Source organism: Rattus rattus, chromosome 4 (assembly GCF_011064425.1).
Source record: "Rattus rattus isolate New Zealand chromosome 4, Rrattus_CSIRO_v1, whole genome shotgun sequence".
In the NCBI taxonomy this organism is placed as follows: Eukaryota; Metazoa; Chordata; class Mammalia; order Rodentia; family Muridae; genus Rattus; species Rattus rattus.
This window is the reverse complement of record NC_046157.1, coordinates 133,490,136-133,510,867: the sequence shown is the minus strand read 5'-3', so window position 1 is coordinate 133,510,867 and position 20,732 is coordinate 133,490,136. Positions and strand designations below refer to the sequence as shown.

The 20,732-nt window shown below is 39.0% G+C and overlaps 1 protein-coding gene across 1 annotated transcript in view; it reads right to left on the bottom strand.

Annotated features, from left to right (window-relative positions):
- Positions 1–791: 791 nt before the first annotated feature.
- Positions 792–20,732, bottom strand: part of C2cd6 (C2 calcium dependent domain containing 6) — a 95,211-nt gene continuing 75,270 nt past the window's right edge. The window contains exons 16-21 of the mRNA XM_032901155.1: positions 15,296–15,358; positions 12,747–12,821; positions 10,381–10,883; positions 10,012–10,332; positions 5,703–9,552; positions 792–1,133 (exon numbers count right to left, since the gene is read on the bottom strand). Coding sequence (XP_032757046.1) covers positions 792–1,133; positions 5,703–9,552; positions 10,012–10,332; positions 10,381–10,883; positions 12,747–12,821; positions 15,296–15,358 — 5,154 coding nt within the window. The remainder of the gene's footprint in view (positions 1,134–5,702; positions 9,553–10,011; positions 10,333–10,380; positions 10,884–12,746; positions 12,822–15,295; positions 15,359–20,732) is intronic.

The following is a 20,732-nucleotide window of genomic DNA, read 5'->3' as shown; positions in this document are numbered from 1 at the left end:
CATCTCACCATTGACCAGTGGCCTGCTACCTCTCAATGCTTTTCCTAATTCCCCTCTGCTTCACTGCAACTCTATTTCTTATGCACACCTTGTTCCTCTAGCAACTAGGGCAGAAACAGCTAGGATCCCTTCTGGTGTGTTTTTTGTTTTGTTCTGAGTAGTGCTAGGGAGCTGGGTCTCACAGTGACCTCACCTCTGGTCCTCCTGGCAGCAGCCGCCTCTTGCTTTCCTGAAGGCTTTCGGAGCTGGGAGCACTTCTGGTTTTTACTAGCTTTGGGTCTTTCTCACTGTTCATTTTGGCTTCTTAGCCTGGACCCATCATTCAGTAAAATAAACCCCTGCGTTCTTTCCACCTGGCAGGGCAGTACATAATATTAAAGCGAACAGAAGTGCTGTCAGCTCAGAACTAGACCTGGATCCAGAAGTGCGGCTGGCGCTAGGTAGTTTTGTGACTAAGCACATGCGAATGGAGAGTTGGCAAGCTAGGCAATTAACAATGACCAGGTACCACAAGTGCTGGGGACCTGAACACTACTGCGCCCCAAGAGAGGAGTGCTGGGCACAAAACTGCTAATGAACACCAACCGAATAGAACCAACTGAAGAAACATTTTTTTGGTTCTGGAAGGTTTATAAACAGAAACGCGTTCACATAGAATGTTCATTTTTCTCTTTAATTATAGCAAAATGGTCTGACAAGATGAAATGTAGTTGCTGACTTCTATCCCGCACAAGGATAGATCTCCAAACCATTTTGTTAATGGAGAAATTAGATTGATTGGTGGCCTCATATCATTCTGCAGTGTCTAGCATCTGGATAATCTCGCTAATGAGTGGACGCTTTTCAATATCCTCTTTTAATTTTCTTTTGGACCGCATTTTACGGATCTCATACTCTGGGGTGGCATACAAGTGAACTAAGCCCGCTGAAACCATCCGAGGACTTGCAAATTTCCAGGTGGCACTTTCTCGCCGTTTGTTGGGCTCTGGAGCAGTGTATGGTCGTGCACAGTGTTTCGCCTGATTGTGGGAATCATCTGGACTCTTGCCTAAAAGTCTTGCTCTTGATCTTGATTTTTTAGTACATTTAACTGAGGGTGGTGCGTGTAAATCGTCGAATCTATCCAAACAATCCTAAATATTGAAACAAAACATCAAATTGGTAAGTTAGGCTTCTTCAAAACACAGTTACATTATAACGACTGTTTGTAATGGCAAAGGTTAAGAAATGAAGGCCTGATGTCTCACAGGCAGTCCCAGTGCCTGCTGTGCACCCAGTGCTTGTCACTAGACACGTCCTTACAGGTCATGTTTAAAAACAAAACCCTCACCGTTTTAGAGGACTTGCTGCTTCAAAACAGTGAAAGATATGAACCTGCAACCCAGACATACTTAGAGAGCTGTCCTCAGGGGTCAGACTTAGGCAAAGCTGGCCAGCCTAGTCTGCAGTTCTTGTAGTCCAAAGTATCTTTCCCATGACCTCAAATGTAAATTACCAGTTTTGATATTTTACTTTTATATCATCTAAACTTTTATTGACCAGTCTATATAAGTTAATTTAATAGCCATCATTGTTTGTATATATAATATATATATATATTATATGCATAGGTACAACATAACATTCAAGAATATGATTGTAATATTTGTTTCTATGGGACTTAATCTCAGTATATAGTCCGAGCTGGCCTCTCACTCAATCTTCCTCTCTCAGTCTCCTGATTGCTAGGATTCTAAGTGTATGTCACCATACACAGCTGGATTATTATGTTCACATTAAAAATAATTTGCAACCTGGGCTGTGGTATCACAAGCCTATAATCCCAGCACTCGGGAGGCAGATCTCTGATCTCCAGGCCAGTCTGGTCTACAGAGTGAGTTCCAGGATAACCAGGGCTACACAGAGAAAGCCTGTTTCAAAAAACCAAAATAATAATATCAAAATATATAAAATTATATATAACATATAGCACATATATAAAAAATAAGTATATAATAGTTTTATATATTATTTTGGTTTTATAATTATTATCATTTTTGCAAAGTGTAGTCACATATCTCAGAGAGAGGGTAGAGGAAGGAGGATTACCATTAGTTCAAGAACACCAAAAAAATATGAAGATCTGCATGTCCCCCTAAAAGGGTATGGTGCTGTAGCTATACGTTGGTGTGAGCTGGTTTAGTCACACAGTGGGTCATCCTCTTTGAGGGGGTGGGGGTATGACAGCCACCCACAGGAATGGCTAAAAAATCAATGAGAGATAAGGTAGGAGTGGACTAGTTGAATTGTAGGTCAGAAAGTTTGGGTGGGACTAATAAGGATTTGGACAACCAAAATCCTTAGACGTTCATCCTCTTCTATCTTTTTTTGTGGGGGAAGGGTGGACGGGATCTTACACTCTAGTTCATACTGGCCTGGAACCCACTGGCTTGGAGCTCACTGTGTAGTTGTAGGCTGGCCTAAAACTTGAGGTCATCTGGCCACTGGGAGTTCATGGTCTACGCACCATGCCTAGTGGTTCTTTTTCCTCTAGTGTGGGCGCAATGAGCTCGGTCTCATTTTTAAAGACTTTCTGCCGCATTAATAATTAACAGCTTAGGGCTGGAGAGATGGCTCAGTGGTTAAGAGCACCGACTGCTCTTCCCGAGGTCCTGAGTTCAAATCCCAGCAACCACATGGTGGCTCACAACCATCTGTAATGAGATCTGATGCCCTCTTCTGGTGTGTCTGAAGACAGCTACAGTGTACTCATATATATAATAAATAAATAAATAAATAAATAAATAAATAAATAAATAAAATATTAAAAAAAAATAATTAACAGCTTTAGCTCCACAGCCGTTAACTGGGGCATCAGCAGAAGGACATGAGAGCCATACCACTGGCTCCACAGAAGTGCCTTCTAGTCTAGATTTTCAAGAAGGATCCGCTCCTTCAAACAGAGTAGGAAATCTGAAGTTGAGAACCAACCGAACCTAAAGGCTGTCTCTGCAGCCAGGGTCCCAGCAGCACAACCTCTGTCTTCTGACTGACTCATCTTCAGAAACTCTTAGATTTCAGAAAACAAAAGGCCAGCTTTGTGATTACCTAGCAAACACTCTAGTGCCATGCACTTCTCTGTTGTCCACTGGAGCGAAAAGTTTAAACCACGCAGTCCTCACTAGGGAGATAAACTCCCCTTCCCTGCTCTCACAGACAGGGTTGTGCCTGCTGAGGAGAAGTGCAACTGATAAATGCAAGCAGTAGCAGTAGGACCTGAACTGAATCTCCAGAACCCACATTAAAAGATGGAAACAAGGGGTTGGGGATTTAGCTCAGTGGTAGAGCGCTTGCCTAGGAAGCGCAAGGCCCTGGGTTTGGTCCCCAGCTCCAAAAAAAAAAAAAAGAAAAAAAAAAAAAAAAAAAAAAAAGATGGAAACAAAAACTGCTAATAAGTGTTTGAAATCCCAGGCCTGGGATGGGGACATAAGATTCCTGGAGCCTGCTAATCAGCCAGCCAGCAACTCTTGAATTGTTAAGTTCCAGACCAATGAGAGATCCTGTCTCAAAGCAAACAATGCAAGACAAAACAAATAAAAAATGTGGATGTGGATAGCAGGGAAGAGAACACCCAGGGTTGACCTCTAGCCTCCACAGGATGGCATGTACACCTACAAATACACACACACATGCACACACACACATGCACACACACATGCACACATGCGCACATGCACACACACGCACATGCACACACGCAGTAGCTCAATACTAAATTACTGTACTTAGATAGAGAAATCTGAAATTAAGGCTCTAAATTCTTATGCTACCACTACACAACTATTAGAATACTTACATGTGGTATATAGCTGTTTGCCCTCCCGCTATAAAGTTACTAGTTTGTTGTGTGAAGCAACCTTAAAGTAACTATTCTGGAATTAGGTTTATTTTCCATTTCAAAGGCAGACTTATACACATCAAGTTATTGATTTAAGATCAATATTAGAGGGCTGGAGAGATGGCTCAGCGGTTAAGAGCACTGACTGCGGGGTTGGGGATTTAGCTCAGTGGTAGAGCGCTTGCCTAGGAAGCGCAAGGCCCTGGGTTCGATCCCCAGCTCCAAAAAAAAAGAACCAAAAAAAAAAAAAAAGAGCACTGACTGCTCTTCCAGAGGTCCTGAGTTCAATTCCCAGCAACCACATGGTGGCTCCCAACCATCTGTAAAGAGATCCAATGCCCTCTTCTGGTGTGCATGAAGACAGCTACAGTGTACTTATATATAATAAATGAATAAAAAAAAGATCAATATTAGATCTGAATAGTTTTCCGAATTATGACTCGTGGCTATTATATAATAACAGGCAGAGCCATGATCCAAAGGATCAATGGGAGGGACAACTAACACTGAAGAACTTGCTTTAAAAGAAATCCATATAGAAACCTATCTGCTAAAGGAAGCGGGGGAAGGGGGAGGTGTAGGAGAGGGGGAGGAAGAGAGGAAGAGGGGAAGAGGGAGGGGGAGGGACACAATGCAAAATAAGAGGGGCCTCTGTATCCCACTCTCTCTTCTCGAGGCTGTAAGAGCAGGAGGCTGTGGATGACTCAGGGAAACCATGTCGTCGAGACATGGAGGAGGGGCACTGAAAGCACGGTGGTTTGATAGCTTGTGTGAGGTCGGACCAGACAGAGATCTCAGAAGTAGGTGAATGAAGTCCCACCCGTACCCAAGGAGATATTGGCAATTGACAACTGTTAGAGGAGGGAGAGGTGTTTTTCTTTAAGAATATAGCCCCTAGTAAGTTGACTACACTCCACATCCACACTGCACACATCTAGGAGGTGTATGGGCAGCACAATTTGGACCTGATGGAGGACGGAAAAGAGGACACAGCTTGGGTAGACAAGGAAGGAAGGAAGGAAGGTGGATCTGGAAGGAGTTAGGGGAAGGGAGGGAAGAGATCAAACACTACGAGAGCTTCTAAGTACTAGTTAAAAACAACCTAGAATTTAATTTTCATGATCTCAGAATCTGATATGCCAAAAAGAGTAAAAGACCAAAAAAGTAGATATTAAATTTAAAATGTTCAATTTATAATCCAATAGGGTAGGTATAAGTAATATATATTCTTAATTCCTATCAGAATAAGTAAAGGCTTCATATTTATTTACTGAAAGAGAAAACCCAGCTATCTGAAAAAGCCCTGTGTACAGTTCTATCTCTGGAAGAAGAGAATCTCATGTTTCCATGGGACTGGCTACTACTCATCGCTGTGCAGGCCATGCTGCACAGAATCTAATTCCAATCAGGGTAGTTAGCCAGCAAGGCTTCCAAACTAAGGGCTGTGTGCCTGGGCTTCAGATCTGTCAGCATAGAGGGCTTTCCCAGAGAGAAGTGCATCCTTCCTAAGTCAGGATGCTCTTTCCCTACCTCATAACGAGCACTCTGGTTTTATATCTGTATTTTCAATCAGTTGAGATATTTATATTTCAGAATTTTTTTTTAAATGTGGAGGTCTATATACCATGGGACTACTAAAGTTACACGCACGCACGCACGCACGCATGCGCGCGCACACACACACACACACACACACACACACACACACACACACACACACACACACACACACACCCTACATTCAGAAGGCATAGAGATTCTAAGGCACATTATTTACAAAATGTTGGCAACTACAGAAGAGAATACTTAGAAAAAGCATTATTACATGTATAGTTCTCCTTGCAGTCCAGTGAAGTAAGTTCCTTGGCACAGACTTCCGGAGATGAGGTCTTGTAGTGGGCAGTGTGACTGGCAGTAACCTAACTATCTTGTGAAATGACTTCTTTGGTTTGGTGGCATGGTCTTTCTCTTTTCTTTTGGATTTCATGTTTTCTCTCTTCAGTACTTCCGGGAAGAAGAATGGCCTTGAGTTTTTCTCATGTTCTTTATATTTAAAGGACTGTGATTCAGAGATCTTGGCACGTTTTTCATTGCAAGCTTCATATGGGTTTTTATAAAGAGTTTCCATTTCGTCTTTGAATTGTGCAAATGTAACCAAGTGTTTTTTATTGTTGTTATTATTTCCTTTCAGTCTCTGATAATAGTGGTCTAATTTAGATTGCTCCCCAATCTCTGGTTTGACATGAATGAAGGCGTTAGTCTGCCACGTAGGGAAGGAGAGCCTGCTTGTGGATTCATTTTCTTTTGATACTTTGCAGTTAGGGAGCTTTAGATAAGATGAAAATTCTGTATCAAGTTTTTCTTGAGCAGTCGATTTATAAACATTATTGTTCTCCCTTTTGTCAACTTGCTTCATTTGCCCTGTCTTTTCAAAGCAAGGTTTTGATTGAATTGTTTTTGATCTACCATCCCAACTGTATGGATCTTGAATCTCTGTTTTGTAGGCAGAACTTTCTACTTGAGTAAATTGCATGAAACCATGATCTTTCTTTTGTTTCTTAAGTGATATGTCTGAAGGTCTTTCTGGTGACCTAGTTAGTGAATGTGCCTGGTTATTTTTGTTGAGGGAAGATCGTATTTCTATTAAATTTAGTCTTTCTTCTTCCTTGCAATAAATAGTTTTCTGTTCCCAAATTGTTGGTAGGTTTTCTTTTAAATTTTGTGAGAAAGAACTTTCCTTTTCTTCCTTTCTGGACAGTTCTGTTTCTCCACATTTACCTTTGAGCAATGCTTGTAAAGCTGTATTTTGACCATTTTTTGAATATTTCTTTTGCTCTTCTGAATCCTCTCTCATAAAGTAACTTTCATTTCTAAAAGCTAAATTTGTTTTTAAGTGTTTTAATGGTATGGGAGGCGAATGGAGTGAGATAATTTCCTGGCTTATCCCCTTTAGTTGCCTTTCTGTCATCAATCCTGACTTATAAAGTTTTTCTAAAAAGAGGACCTGGAGGTATTTGCTCAAATCAGCCTTTAGATTTAATAAATCACTTTCTGATAAATCTTGAAGATAATTTTGTAGAGATTTGCTTACAGGGTATTTCATGTTTATTTTTAGGCTTGGACCAAAATTCCCATCTGCAATGTCTTGCCCTAGCTCACTCTTGCTTCTTGCGGGGGACATGCTGGCATGGAGAGCCATAGCATCTGTCTCATTAAATAAATTGCTCACTGAAAGATTCTTCAGGAAATAATTTTGGAGAATTTCACTTAGAAAAGCTCTAAGCTTTGCTTCTAGATGTTTATCTATGAAATGATGGTTAAAATTATTTACAAAAGACATGATTTCTTTTACAGTGTCTGAGTATTTCTCCTGAAAGGGAATTTGCTCTTTTAACTCTGCTTTCTCGTTTATCAGATAGAGCTTGTGGTAGATTGTTGGTAAGTCCTCCTTGGTGATGTGGCCTGATTCTGTGAGTCTTTCAACAAGGTAACGCTGAATGTGTTTACTCAACTCAGTCTTCAAATTTTTTACTTCTGTCTCCGATAGTTTCTCTAAAAACATACGCAGCTTTGGATTCAAAATGGGTTTCCTGTCTAATTTTTTGTCTACTTTATTAAAATTCTCTTGAGTTTTTTCTAAGTGTTCTGTGACACTTGATGAAGAATGTTTAATTAGACTTTCTGACTCTTTTTCTGGTTGTTGTCTTTTTTCAGACTGATTGTATTTGAAGAAAATACTGAATATATTTTTTAGTAAGGACTTTAACATTGCTGTGTCTGTGTCTTTAACTTTATCCAGTGAGCTGCTTGAACTTTCTACATTGGAATCTAGCTCTGTCTCCTCTGTGTCAGTTGGTGAGTCTGACTTTGCACCTGGCATTAGGTATTTTGACTCCTGTGTGGATATACTTTGGCAGTCTTCGGTATATTCAGCGCCACTCACAGAAGAGTCTGAGGGGTTGATGCTAGATGTATTCTGTCTGGAAATTAGTTTTATTTGACTTTTGATTTCAGAATACTGCTCTGTGGAAGAGGTTGTCTGTGAGTCCAACAAAGAGTTCTGGTGTTCTTTATTTAGTTCTATAACTTTGATCATCCCAGATTCTAAAAGGGTATTTACAGGAAAGGACTGTATTATTTGGCTTATGACAGATTTGGACTGTGACAAATGAACTTCATTGCCTTTTTCTTCATAGTTAATTCTACGAAGACTCTCCCAAGGTGTCAGCAACTGATCCTGTGAGTCCATCTGGGCCTCTCTTGAGCTCTTTGTTCCTATTCCCAGCTGTGAGAATATGGGTGCAGTGAATATTTGCTTGATAACGTACTCATATATGCTACTATTTAAAACACGTTCAGAGCCAGATTCTTCACTTATTAAATGTTTTTTCTTGAAAGTACTCTTTCTGTTCATTGGAAAACTTCTTTCAGCAGCCTCTAAGACTTTTTCAGAGACATAATCTTCTATGTCTGAAGATTTTCCTGGTTCACCTTCTGGAAGTAAATTTTGAGGACTATTTTTAACTACAGGACTTAAAAGAACCTGAGAATTTAGAAGGTCTTTTGATGAACGCCAGCTGTTTATATCTTGGACTTTTTCAAACACTCTGTCATCTGTAGTATCAGATGGCCTGTTGTGCACATTTGGAGGTGGAGAACAGCTTTCATTTGTGCAGACTTCTGCTTTAGAAAATAACTCGTCTGAAAGGTCTTGCAGGTTTTTACTTAAAATGGATTTGAGTACTATTGACTGTTTTAAATTTTCAATATCAGAGGTAAAATTTATTGAGCTTGAAGGGCGATGCATGTTTACATTTTCAGTCACTGATGATGCTCTTTGGACATTTGATAAAGACACATTTTGGAGCCACTCATCTAACTTACCCTGTTTATCTGAAGAGTCTACTGTGGAGATAGCAGGATCCTTAGTAACTGGAGGTTTTGCTGTGTTGGTAGTAGTATCTGAATTGACAGGACTGCCACTTGGCAATCTACTGTTACCATCTAAAGCCTTTGTTGAAATGACACTGGGATCATGTGACAACTTACTAGTATCTGACGACTTTCTTGCATTGATACTAGGATCATGGCTCAACTTACTAGGATCTGAAAGCTTTGTTGAAATGATGCTAGGATCATGGGACAACTTATTAGGATCTGAAGACTTTGTTGAAACGATGCTAGGATCACGGGATAACTTGTTAGGATCTGAAGACTTTGTTGAAATGATACTAGGATCACGTGAAAACTTATTAGTATCTGAAGACTTTGTAGAAATGAAGCTAGGGTCACGGGATAACTTGTTAGGATCTGAAAGCTTTGTTGAAATGATGCTAGAATCATGGGATAACTTGTTAGAATCTGAAGACCTTGTTGAAATGATGCTAGGATCACGGGATAATTTGTTAGCATCTGAAAGCTTTGTTGGAATGATGCTAGGATCACGTGAAAACTTATTAGGATCTGAAGACTTTGCTGAAATGATGCTAGGATCACGGGGTAACTTGTTAGGATCTGAGGACCTAGTTGAAATGAAGCTAGGATCATGGGATAACTTGTTAGGATCTGAAAGCTTTGTTGAAATGATGCTAGGATCACGGGATAACTTGTTAGGATCTGAAAGCTTTGTTGGAATGATGCTAGAATCATGGGATAACTTGTTAGGATCTGAAGACCTTGCTGAAATGATGCTAGGATCATAGCTCAACTTACTAGGATCTGAAACCCTTGCTGAAATGATGCTAGAATCACTGCTCAACTTACTAGGATCTGAAAACCTTGTTGAAATGATGCTAGGATCACTGCTCAACTTACTAGAATCTGAAAACCTTGTTGTAATGATGCTAGGATCACTGCTCAACTTACTAGGATCTGAATACCTTGTTGAAATGATGCTAGGATTACGGGAAAACTTGTTAGCATCTGAGGTCATTTTTGAAATGAAGCTAGGATCACGTGACAACTTGTTAGGATCTGAAAGCTTTGTTGAAATGATGCTAGGATCACGGGATAACTTGTTAGGATCTGAAAGCTTCGTTGAAATGATGTTAGGATCACGTGACAACTTGTTAGGATCTGAAAGCTTCGTTGAAATGATGCTAGGATCACGTGACAACTTGTTAGGATCTGAAGACTTTGTTGAAATGAAGCTAGGATCATGGGATAACTTGTTAGGATCTGAAGACCTTGTTGAAATGATGCTAGGATCACGGGATAACTTGTTAAGATCTGAAGACTTGGTTGAAATGAAGCTAGGATCACGGGATACCTTATTAAGATCTGAAGTATGTGAATATTTATTTCCATTGATACTAGGGTTATGGGACAATCTATTAGAACCTGAAAGCTGTGTTCCATTGCTACTAGGATCTCGGGACAACTTACTGTTACTAGGATCACTGAGGAGCTTAGTATCTGAAGGCTTTGTTGTACCAGAACTAGGAGCACTAGACAGCCTCTTATCTGAAAGCTTTGTTGTATTGGAACTACATTCACTGCCTAACTTACCATCTGAAGGCTTTATTATATTGGAACTTGAATCCCTGGAAAGCCTCCTATTTGAAGGCTTCATTGTATTAAAACTAGAATCAGTTAACAGTTTATTATCAGAATCTGAAAGCTTTGTTAGGCTGACAACAGGATTATCACTTGCAAAGATGCTCTTTGTATTTGAATTGTTTTCTGAGTCGAAAGTACTATCAAACAACAGCCTATTCCTCCTGTCTGAGATCACAGTGGCTGTGATGGGGTCAGGAGGCAAGCTATTCTTCTTGTTTCCCATCTGGACTGTGAAAGGTCTAGGATTTTCAGTCCGTATTGGATCAGATCCTGCAGATCCTGGGTGTTCCGGGTAAGGAGGATCTTGATCTTCATGCTCTAAAATCTCTGTACTTAACGTGCTTGGATGTCTGTATCCGTCCTCATGATCTTTCTTCTTTCTGAATGGCATTTTGCTGTTTAAGTTTCTTAGAAAAGGATCAAGACCACTCCTGCTGAGTTTCTGAAACTGCAATATAAAAGAAGAAATTCCTTAGCATTCATTTACAATTTTAGTGACTTTTCTAGCCAGTTTTCGTCGAGTAAGTTGTCAACTGACTCATCCTCCCACCTTGTTTATAAAGAGGAAAAAACCCAACTTTATTTTAAAATACGTGAAGTTTGAATGAAAATTAATTTTTAGTGAAAAAATTAAATTCTAACACTATATCGATATTGTGTGTGTGTGTGTGTGTGTGTGTGTGTGTGTGTGTGTGTGTGTGTGTGTTTCTACTTGGAGTTTTTCTGGTGAGGCACTGCCATGGCTAGCTTTTCAAACTACTTTTCCTTTGCTTATTTATTTATCTACTTACGTTTGAGATGGGACCTTGTGTTGCCCAGGTAGGCTTGGAATGTCCCAGTTCCAGGGATCCTATTCCCTTAGTCACCCTGTCCACAGTGACAGCTTTAAGTACTTAAAACTACTCATAAGTACTTTTTTCTTTTTTTAAAAAAGATTTATTACATTTATATGAGTACACTGTAGCTGTCTTCAGACACACCAGAAGAGGGTATAGGATCCTATTTCAGATGGTTGTGAGCCACCATGTGGTTGCTAGGAATTGAACTCAGGACCTCTGGAAGAGCAGTCAGTGCTCTTAACCACTGAGCCATCTCTCCAGCCCATACTTTTTGTTCTTAAATGGCTAAATTTAGTTGTGTCTGCATAGACATTAAGTGGTAAACACCAAGGTCAAAATCTCACTTACCATATAGTAGTAATTTCAGAGTTTTTAAAAAAAATGCATGCAAGTAGAAAATGTCCATGACATTACTCTTTATAAACATCATCTCAGGGACATATATTGTCTGCCTTTGAGTTTAAGTGTCAACGATGAAGGCCTCCACTCAATCCTTAATATGTCACAGTAGAATCTTGCTTTTTGAATATATAGTATTATGATTCAGATATGGCTAAGAGAACAATTTACAAATTTCTGGCTTACAGTGACATTTCAGTGTAATAGCCATACTAAATGGAGACTTATGTATTCAATCACTGAAGCAATCTTTAAAATGAATTATATCTATGTTTTAAAAAATATTTAGTTTTATTTTTTTATTTGTATGTGGTTGCCTACAGAGGGCAGAAGAGGGCTTAGATCAACCTAGGTAACTGGGAAGCACCAGCTGTGGGTACCAGAACCAAACTCAGGTCCTCTGAGAGAAGAGCAAGGACTCCTCACGACCAAGCTGGATGACATCTCAGATCTCAGCTTGTAAAGGCTTCAACTTCTAAAATCTTATTCTTGATGCCTCTTGTTTCATATCTTTATGCAACTTCTACATTGTCAGATTGGAAAAAATGGAAATAATCAGCCTAATATTTCACTTCAACTCACTTCAAAATGCAGGTTAATGGTTATAATTTATTATAATTGCTTTTCAAATGCTAATAGATACTCAGGTGAAATATTAAGAATCTCTTAGGGGGCAGGGTTGGGGATTTAGCTCAGTGGTAGAGCGCTTGCCTAGGAAGCACAAGGCCCTGGGCCCAGCTCCCAGCTCGGAAAAAAAGAACCAAAAAAAAAAAAAAAAAAAAAAAAAAAAAAAAGAATCTCTTGGGGGTTTTGTTTCTTTTTGTTTTTATTTTTCAGAAACACATATGCCAAGATTTCATTTTCACATTGAAATTTATTAGGTCAAATAAGGTTAAACATAAGTAGACTTAAAGGTACCAGATAATTCTAATGAACAGTTCTGGTCTGGGAAATATATACATAAATTGAGAGAGAGAGAGAGAGAGAGAGAGAGAGAGAGAGAGAGAGAGAGAGAGAGAGAAATCTAGTGATTGATTATAATTTTGGTACCAGACTAGGATAACAGGACTCACCTGATGTTTGGGTTTGAATTCTGTAGTTTCTGCTTTGCAAACTGGTATGGCGTACTCTTTTTGTGCAAAAGCCACCTTGTAAAAGAGGAAGTTTTAATTTCAGTCACCTTGTAATACAAACGTGTTTTCCAAGTTCATTTTACTCTCAGTAGTCTCTAAAGGTACAAAAGTTATCTAGAGCTAAATAATAATTCGGTCTCCAACTTAATTTGCTTCTGAGATTACTAAATATACTGTGAGCTTCTTTGTTTGGTTTGAGTTTATTTGTCAGCTACAGCTGCTCCCATTGGCTCTAACACTGCACTGGCTGGGAATATCACTTTCCATCTCAGCCTTGTCCTCATTGTTCCCATCTCAGCCTGCGCATGTCTTTGCAGCTGCACCGAGTTTTCCAGCAGCAAAGACACTCAGACCTTGTTTTCTCATTCAGTCATCCAGTCTGCATCTTTTAATTAGAGTTAAGACAATTTACTTCAAATGTGCTATTAAAGTGTATGTGCTAACTCTCGAGCTGGGGTGGTGGGCATTTGCAGAGTGCCTGACTTGTTAAATAGGTCAGTGTGGTGCTCAGGATTGCACAAGTGCTTTGACCTGATGAGCCACTTCTCTAGCTCCCTCAGAATAGTTCTTATTCAATAGTTCTTATTGAATTTTTTGTCATTCATTAGCTTAATTATTTCCAAACATTAAGCAACTACTGTAAACAAGGCACTCTTCTAAATTCTAATAGTGGAATAACATTTAAGCAGTAACTAACTTTTAACATGCAATATGTACATCTGGCTTTGAAGACATTAGTGAATTTTATGGTACTGGCTTTCAAACATATACGTCATTAAAAATGAAAAATGTTCCACTAACTATGAATTCTAAAGTCTAGGTGTGGCTCATTGTAGGGACTCCATGCAGTCATGTCTCCATGTCTCCATGCTGGCTCTCATGTAAAGAAGGCATTTTCTTTTCCCTGGGTAGGAAAACAATTACCACTAGCTACTGATAGGGAGGAGAAGGCTTTTAAACATTCCTTTGTGGTTGCAAGCCAAGCCTTTAATGGCTGAGCCATATCTCCAGCCCTTTAGCATGCTTATATAAATTATACGCTACCAGTTTGTCCTGGTGACAATATAAAGAAAGGGTCACAGATAGCTAAACTCACTACAATGCACAACCCACTGGGGTTGTGATGGTTAACTACATGGATGGTTTCATTAAATAGCATTGAGACAATAATATTCTTCTGTTATATAAAAATAGATTGTTTGAAAGATAAATGTGAACTGGTGATACAGAGAAGTTGGTAGAATACTTGCCTAGCATGTGTAAAGCCTAGTTCAAACCCAAGCAACACACACACACACACACACACACACACACACACAAAGAGGTAAAGATAAAAAGTACATAATAGAAAAGTCTAGAATACTGATATCATCTTGGGGAGGAGAAAGACCTTCTAAGCAGGATATTAAAACTAGATATAATCTGACAACCACAGAAGAAAAGCTACTAAATTTGAACACATTGATATTTAAATTAAAAATCAAACAGCACAGATAACAAAGCATTGTATTTTAGAATATAAAATTATTTCCAATGTAAATGAATAAGTGCATAACCTTATTTGTAAACATGGACAGTTGTAAGCAGTCCAATAATAGAAACACAAAGACAGCATATATGTGAAAACTGTTTACTCTTATTAATAACCAAAAATGAAATGGAAGTATTGGTGGAATATTATTGTTCTTCATCAAATGAAGAAAAACTAAAATGTGGAGAATGTTAATGGGCATCTGGCTATGCACACGTTAGTACATCTGGTTTAAAGATAACCTGGCAGAACCCATTGACATTAAATGTACTCATATTCTCTGATACACTGTTCCTACTTCTTATCTTGTGCTCTATGCTCACACAGGAGATTAAAGGGTGCTTACCATTCAGCACATGCCTACGATGTTTCAAGTCTGTTAACGTTTCTTGAAATAAGTGATGGCACACAGCATAAATTACTCAAAGTTTTATGAACATGGATTTGAGTCCAGGTATTTCTGCCAAGCTCCTCTTGCACAAAAGCTGCACAAGATCCAACATATTGACATCCCTGGCTAGAGGGATGTAGGACTACAGAAGAGAAACTTGCTCCTTACAACAGGTCAATGACTGTAGTGTGGCCTTTCCCATGGGTACCATGAGAAATTGTATCTTTCAAACTATCAAAGGTTTTCAAAATTCTTAACTGTAAATAATATACTAAAAGGCGTTCAACAGCTATAAAACTGAGATCCACAGTTAATGGAGTAGTTTTAGAGTCGGAGAGAATTGTTTCCCATAGAGAAAAGAGAATAATTGGGATCCCATCTCAATTGCAGGAGACAATACAGCAAGAGGTGGACTGGGGCCATGGTTGGGTCAGCTGCAATGCATTTCCTGGCTTTACCTGAAGGAGCTGTTACCTTGTGACAAGATTTGTGCCAGCGCAGTTTCCCACCACCCTTGGTTTTCTAAAGACCCTTCCCAGGTGCCTTCCAGCCACTCAGCATCCTTACCTTTCGGAGACTACAGACAACGTCAGTAGGACGCCTTTCCCAAGATTTCCTTAACTCGATGGACTGTAGTTCAAGAAAGGTTTCAGAAGGTCAAATTACAATCTGTTTAAAACCATAGGTGGGACAACTGTGGCTCTGTAGGCCATGAAGGGACATTAGCACTGTTTTCTACTTAAAAGGGAAATAAAGAGGAAGAGGAGACGTGCTTATTTATTCATACTTAGATTGCATTTGTGATCAAAACATACATCTACCACCATTTAAAAACATTTAACTAGAAGATGAAAGACCAAAGGGCATGTAAGAATGACACGTGACCACCATTTTCTTGGTGACTTTTCTGCCTGCTTTATTGTTGTTACTTGTTTTTGAGTATGTACAGATATTCAGACATAAGAAGCTCCCGGGACTTCACTTTTAACATTGTAGAGTTCTCCTTTGTATAGTGACACACTTGACGTAATGCTTGTTTATGCCAGCCCCTCATATTACTGTATATGAATTCTATGAGAATTACACAATCAGCATGAATCATTTGGCAGTATAAGACTTTATGGATTGAAACATATACCTAAATACTCAGTCTTTGCTTTGGAACTAAAATACACTGTCTTCGTTTTGAAGACGCTGAATATAGAACTCTGACTTAAAAAGTATCGGACCTACCAACATCTGTTCTGGAGGCAGGGAGACCTATGAGGCCCTACTCCAGAGAGAAAGGCAGTTAATTGTCACTGGGAATGAGACATTTTCTTCAACAGTGTAGTGACTGGTAAGGTGCCTGGTGCCCTCTAATAGCTTCTCACTGGCTCCTGTAAAGAACTGCAATGAAACTCCTGGGTCACCAAAAAGTCTTTGCAGACATGAACATAGACGGGAGACTAGTAGGGCAGAACAAGGGATCAGTAGGGGTGACAGAGTGGATATGATCAGAACACTTTACAGATGTGACTAGGAATAGAGTGAAACCCATCTCTGTGCATACTTAATATATGCCAATAAATAGTTTTTATTCTACGTTGTTTTTGTTTATACTAGACTATACTACGCCACACCATACCAATTTCTCTTGTCATTACCAAATATTCTCTTTGTTGAGCAAAATTAAATTCCCACCCCTACCAACCTTTCATGCATCCTGACTATTGGAGAATGCCAGTGTTTAAATGGAAGTTAGTTGAGCCATATTGTCAACGTTTTAATATGTGAAGGGCTCAGAAACCATGAAGGTGTTATTGAAAGACGGCCACCTGGAGGAGCTGGGCGTGGAAAGGGGTGCAGTCAGTCCTTCCCAGTTCAGATTTGTATTCCAGGCGCTGGTCTCAAAATACAACATTTCTTTAACACACCGTCCACCTTGTTTCATAAAAAACTCCTTTTTCAACTTCAAATTACTCCAAAGCTTATGTCCCATAGAATTTATGAAGTTTAGCTGTTTAGGGATTTGTTCTAGAACTCTGAAATGTCTTCAATTTATAAATCTGTTGCCCTGGTGATAGATTCTTTCAAACTTCTAAATCTGACGTAGGTAGTCTGCCTTATACGCTATTATCGCATTTCCCTTGGTTTTATTTTAGTTTTAATGTGTGTGGATAGATTTATCATCCTTAAGAAAGACATTTACGGTAAGTTTTCTTTTACTTAAAAAAAAGACTGAAGAGTGTTATGGAAATGGAATTATAGACTTTATAATATTTGATAGAAGTCTATTTTACTTAGCATAATTCTCAAAAAAATAAAAAGTTACTTCATATGTCAATAATCTGTTCCTTTTTCTGATTATTGTTCCATGGTTTGTTTATGAATTGGTGACCTCTGGTTGCTTCCAGCCCCCAGTGATAACTAAGACTGCCAAGAGCAGGAGTCTCCAGGCTTTTCTTCATAACACGTACATTTTAACTTCTCTAAGGTAAGCACCCAAGAATTCAATCCCTGGCAGGAACAGACCTAGTTTCTGTCTTTTCTTAAAAAAGAAACTATTAATCTGTTTTAGGAGTGACTTCATTCTGTTTTAAATTTTAGATGAGACTTAGTCCATAAGTCATTTAGTTTCTGCCTGGGAATGCCCAGTTGCAACCAACACAGTTGTTGGAAAGACACCGTTATTAGCCACTTCACTGTACCTGGGGCACTGTCGTTGGCATATTTTTATAAACATTTTATTTATTATACATATTCATTTTAAATTTTGAGAGTTAGCTCTCAGGTTTTTATGTGTACGGTGTTTATGATTGGTGCTTACAGAAGGTTCAGATTCCTGGAGTAGATGCCATGTGGGTGCTGGGAATTGGACCCAGGATCTCTGCAAGATTAACACATTCTCTTAACCACCAAGGCACCTCCCCAGCCCCACTAGTATGTTTCTAACCTCCTGCTGCTCAATGTACCTGTTGTTCCTCCAAAATCACAGTCTCTCAATTCTCTATTCAAAGTAATTACTTCTATGTTATTTTTCGTAAAAAAATACTTCGAAATATTCTGGGGTCTATGTCTTTCTACATACCTATATTTTTGGAGTTATATTTTCTTTAAAAATTTACAGTTTAGACAGAATCTACATTAAATCTCTGGAGCAGCTTGGAGAGAACTGACAACTTGGCTGTGTTGACTTTTCCTGTCAGGAGTCTAGTGGGTCTCTGTTTATTTAGGTGGTCAGTGTCCTCACCATCACTGATCATTTTTACTGTATTTTGTACATTTTGTTACATTTGTAACTATTTTATGTTATTGTTACATTACTATTTATCGGGATGTTTGTGGTTAACATATATAAATACTACTGATTTTTTCACAACTAAAAATCTATACAGTGTGTCATCTGAAAATGCAATTTGTTTCCTCCTTTCTAGTCCTCATGGCTTTTGTGCCCTTGTTTCTGATATTTGAGGGTAAACAGTCTTTCACCATTTGGTATAGTATAGTATGTGAGCTGTTTTAGAATGCTACCTTTTATTACAGCTTTGTTCAGAGTTTTATATAATGGCTGGGTATTAAAATTTCTGAAAAACTTTTTGCCCTGTTCATCATTCTGAATTAGTTCATTCCTATAATCTGTGGACACACATTTCTTTAATACCCATAAGACTATTCAGGCAGTCTACTTTATTGTGGTTAAGTAAGAAGTTTGTGCCCATTCTGTGCTATAACACTGAGTTCTACAGTTATTAAACATAACTTTTTGGTCAGTAACTAACCACATACATGGCAGTGGTCTCAAGATTATATATCCTAATGATGCCATAGTTTTTATAAGTACATGCTATGGTTCTTTTTAACAATAAGATTGCATTCTCCAGAATGTATATCTATCATTAAATGGGATGTAACTGCATATTTAACTTCTCAAGGTGGGCAGGCAGGTGGTGGTTAACCATATACACTCTGGGATCAAATCCCAAACCCCTGTGCAGTAGTTTATCTAACACCTGCTTCACTGTCCTCACCTGAATTACAAACAGTAGAAATTCCTACGTCGTGAGCATTAAAATAAAAGTGATCATTAACAGCTTAAAATGGTGCCCATTATGGTATAATCTCACTAAGTGTTCATTCCTGGGGCCTGCTGCACATTCCCATGTGTGTATCATGAACTGTATCAACTAATAGTGAAGAGACTGGTGCCTGAATCCAGGTCTTCATGTTGGAATCTTGGGCTCCCGGAACAACATGGTGCAGTTTGGAAACCATGCCCTTCCGTGCAGATTAGAGAGTCAGGTGGAATTTTTTGCTATTGTAGATGCATGAGTTAGTATGAAGATGTGAACACTAAACATTAAGATTCCAGGACATCTTTTAATGGCTTACCAGAACAACTGGTCTGAACATTACAGTCAGTAATGCCCTGGGGAACTGAGGACTGCAGTTTCTACAGTGACCGCAGATTCTACAGTGATTGCTACTTTCTGTTGCATGGGATCCAATAAACTCTCACATCAAACCTACTCTCTATGGAAGAGAATGAGTGAGAAATGCCCATGCCTTGGATCCAGTATTAGTTAATCATTAAATACTATAAGAAAAAGCGCCGATGTTTCTTTCTTTCCTTAGGGCTTGTGCACACTACCCTGTAAGCATGGTTCTTCTGAATGTAAAACCTGAGGTAGACACAATTTTTCTTTCTCATTGCTTTTCATCTAGATAGTTATTTCTTACTTGATCCTTATTCCAAGCCACACAATTCCTATTCTATTTCTGAAGTACTTATTGCTGTTAGCTTGACATATGTATAAACAAGGGAGATCCAGTTAGTGAACTTTAAGTATAAATGTCTAATTAGGGTAAGAAAATTATTGCAGGATACTTGATCACACAGTGAACCCCAAGACTGTGTTATTTACTTTAGCTGGGTGTGGCTCAGCCCTTAGTGCACAACTTTAATCCTAAACAATGAAGGTGAGGTTAATCTGTAGAAGGAAGCAGCCATGTTTTAAAGTGATGGCTAATTGAGTGGCAGACAAAGAGACAAATCAGAGAAAAATTTGACAAAATTAGATATTCCCAACTCTCACAGGAAGAGAGAAGAAAGGGAAGGTACTTAAGAAAGCAGCAGAGGCAGGGGGAAGCTTTACCAGGACGGTTATTACTAAGACAGGTTGCAGAGGGAGAAGAAGCCAGACACAGGTGAAGACAGACAGAATGAACCAGAGAATGAGGAGAAGCCAGAGGATCAGCACAGGTTGCCGGAGTTAATTTGAGGCCAAGCAGAGCAAAAATTTAGAGTCTGAAAGAGAAGCCAGATTGAATCAGTCAGCTCGGAGAGGAGTTTGAGCCGGAACAGCTCAGTTGACCAACCAGTCAGAGTTCAGGAAGAACAAGAAAGAGTTAGCTCATTCAGAAGTAAGTCTCAGAGGCTGGAAACGTTCTAGGCCTAGAGAAGACTGTATGAAGGCCAGATGCTTCCAGGACTAGGCCTAGGTTAGTAGCCAGAGGCAGTAAGACACTGAAGATGACAATCATTCCGAAGAATGAAAGATACTATTACAGAAAATTGCCTTTAAAATACTTTTAGATTTATTTTATTTATGCCTACATATATGCATGTGCCCCACATTCCTACCAGGTGTTCAGAGAGATCAGATGTTGTCAAATTCCCTGGAACTAGAGTTATAGAGACAGTGAAAGCCACCATGCGGGTGCTGGGAACCTAACTAGTCCTCTGCAACAGCAGGTAGTGTTCTTAACGCGAGTCATCTCTCAGGCCCGAAAACAGCCTTTTAAAGTGAGGTTCCTATCAAAAGAGATTGGCCCGTGCCTGTGCTTCCTAGCCTTTGTTTAGTAGCTACGTGACTGACTTAAAAAATAGCAAGGCAGGAACAATGAATTGAACTGTTGGGCTTGCTAAAGTTAAAGTGACATTTATATTGCTCGATAAATTTATAAATATTACCCTAAAATTGACAATAAATGTATGCATGCATATTGTAGAATGGCAATAAAT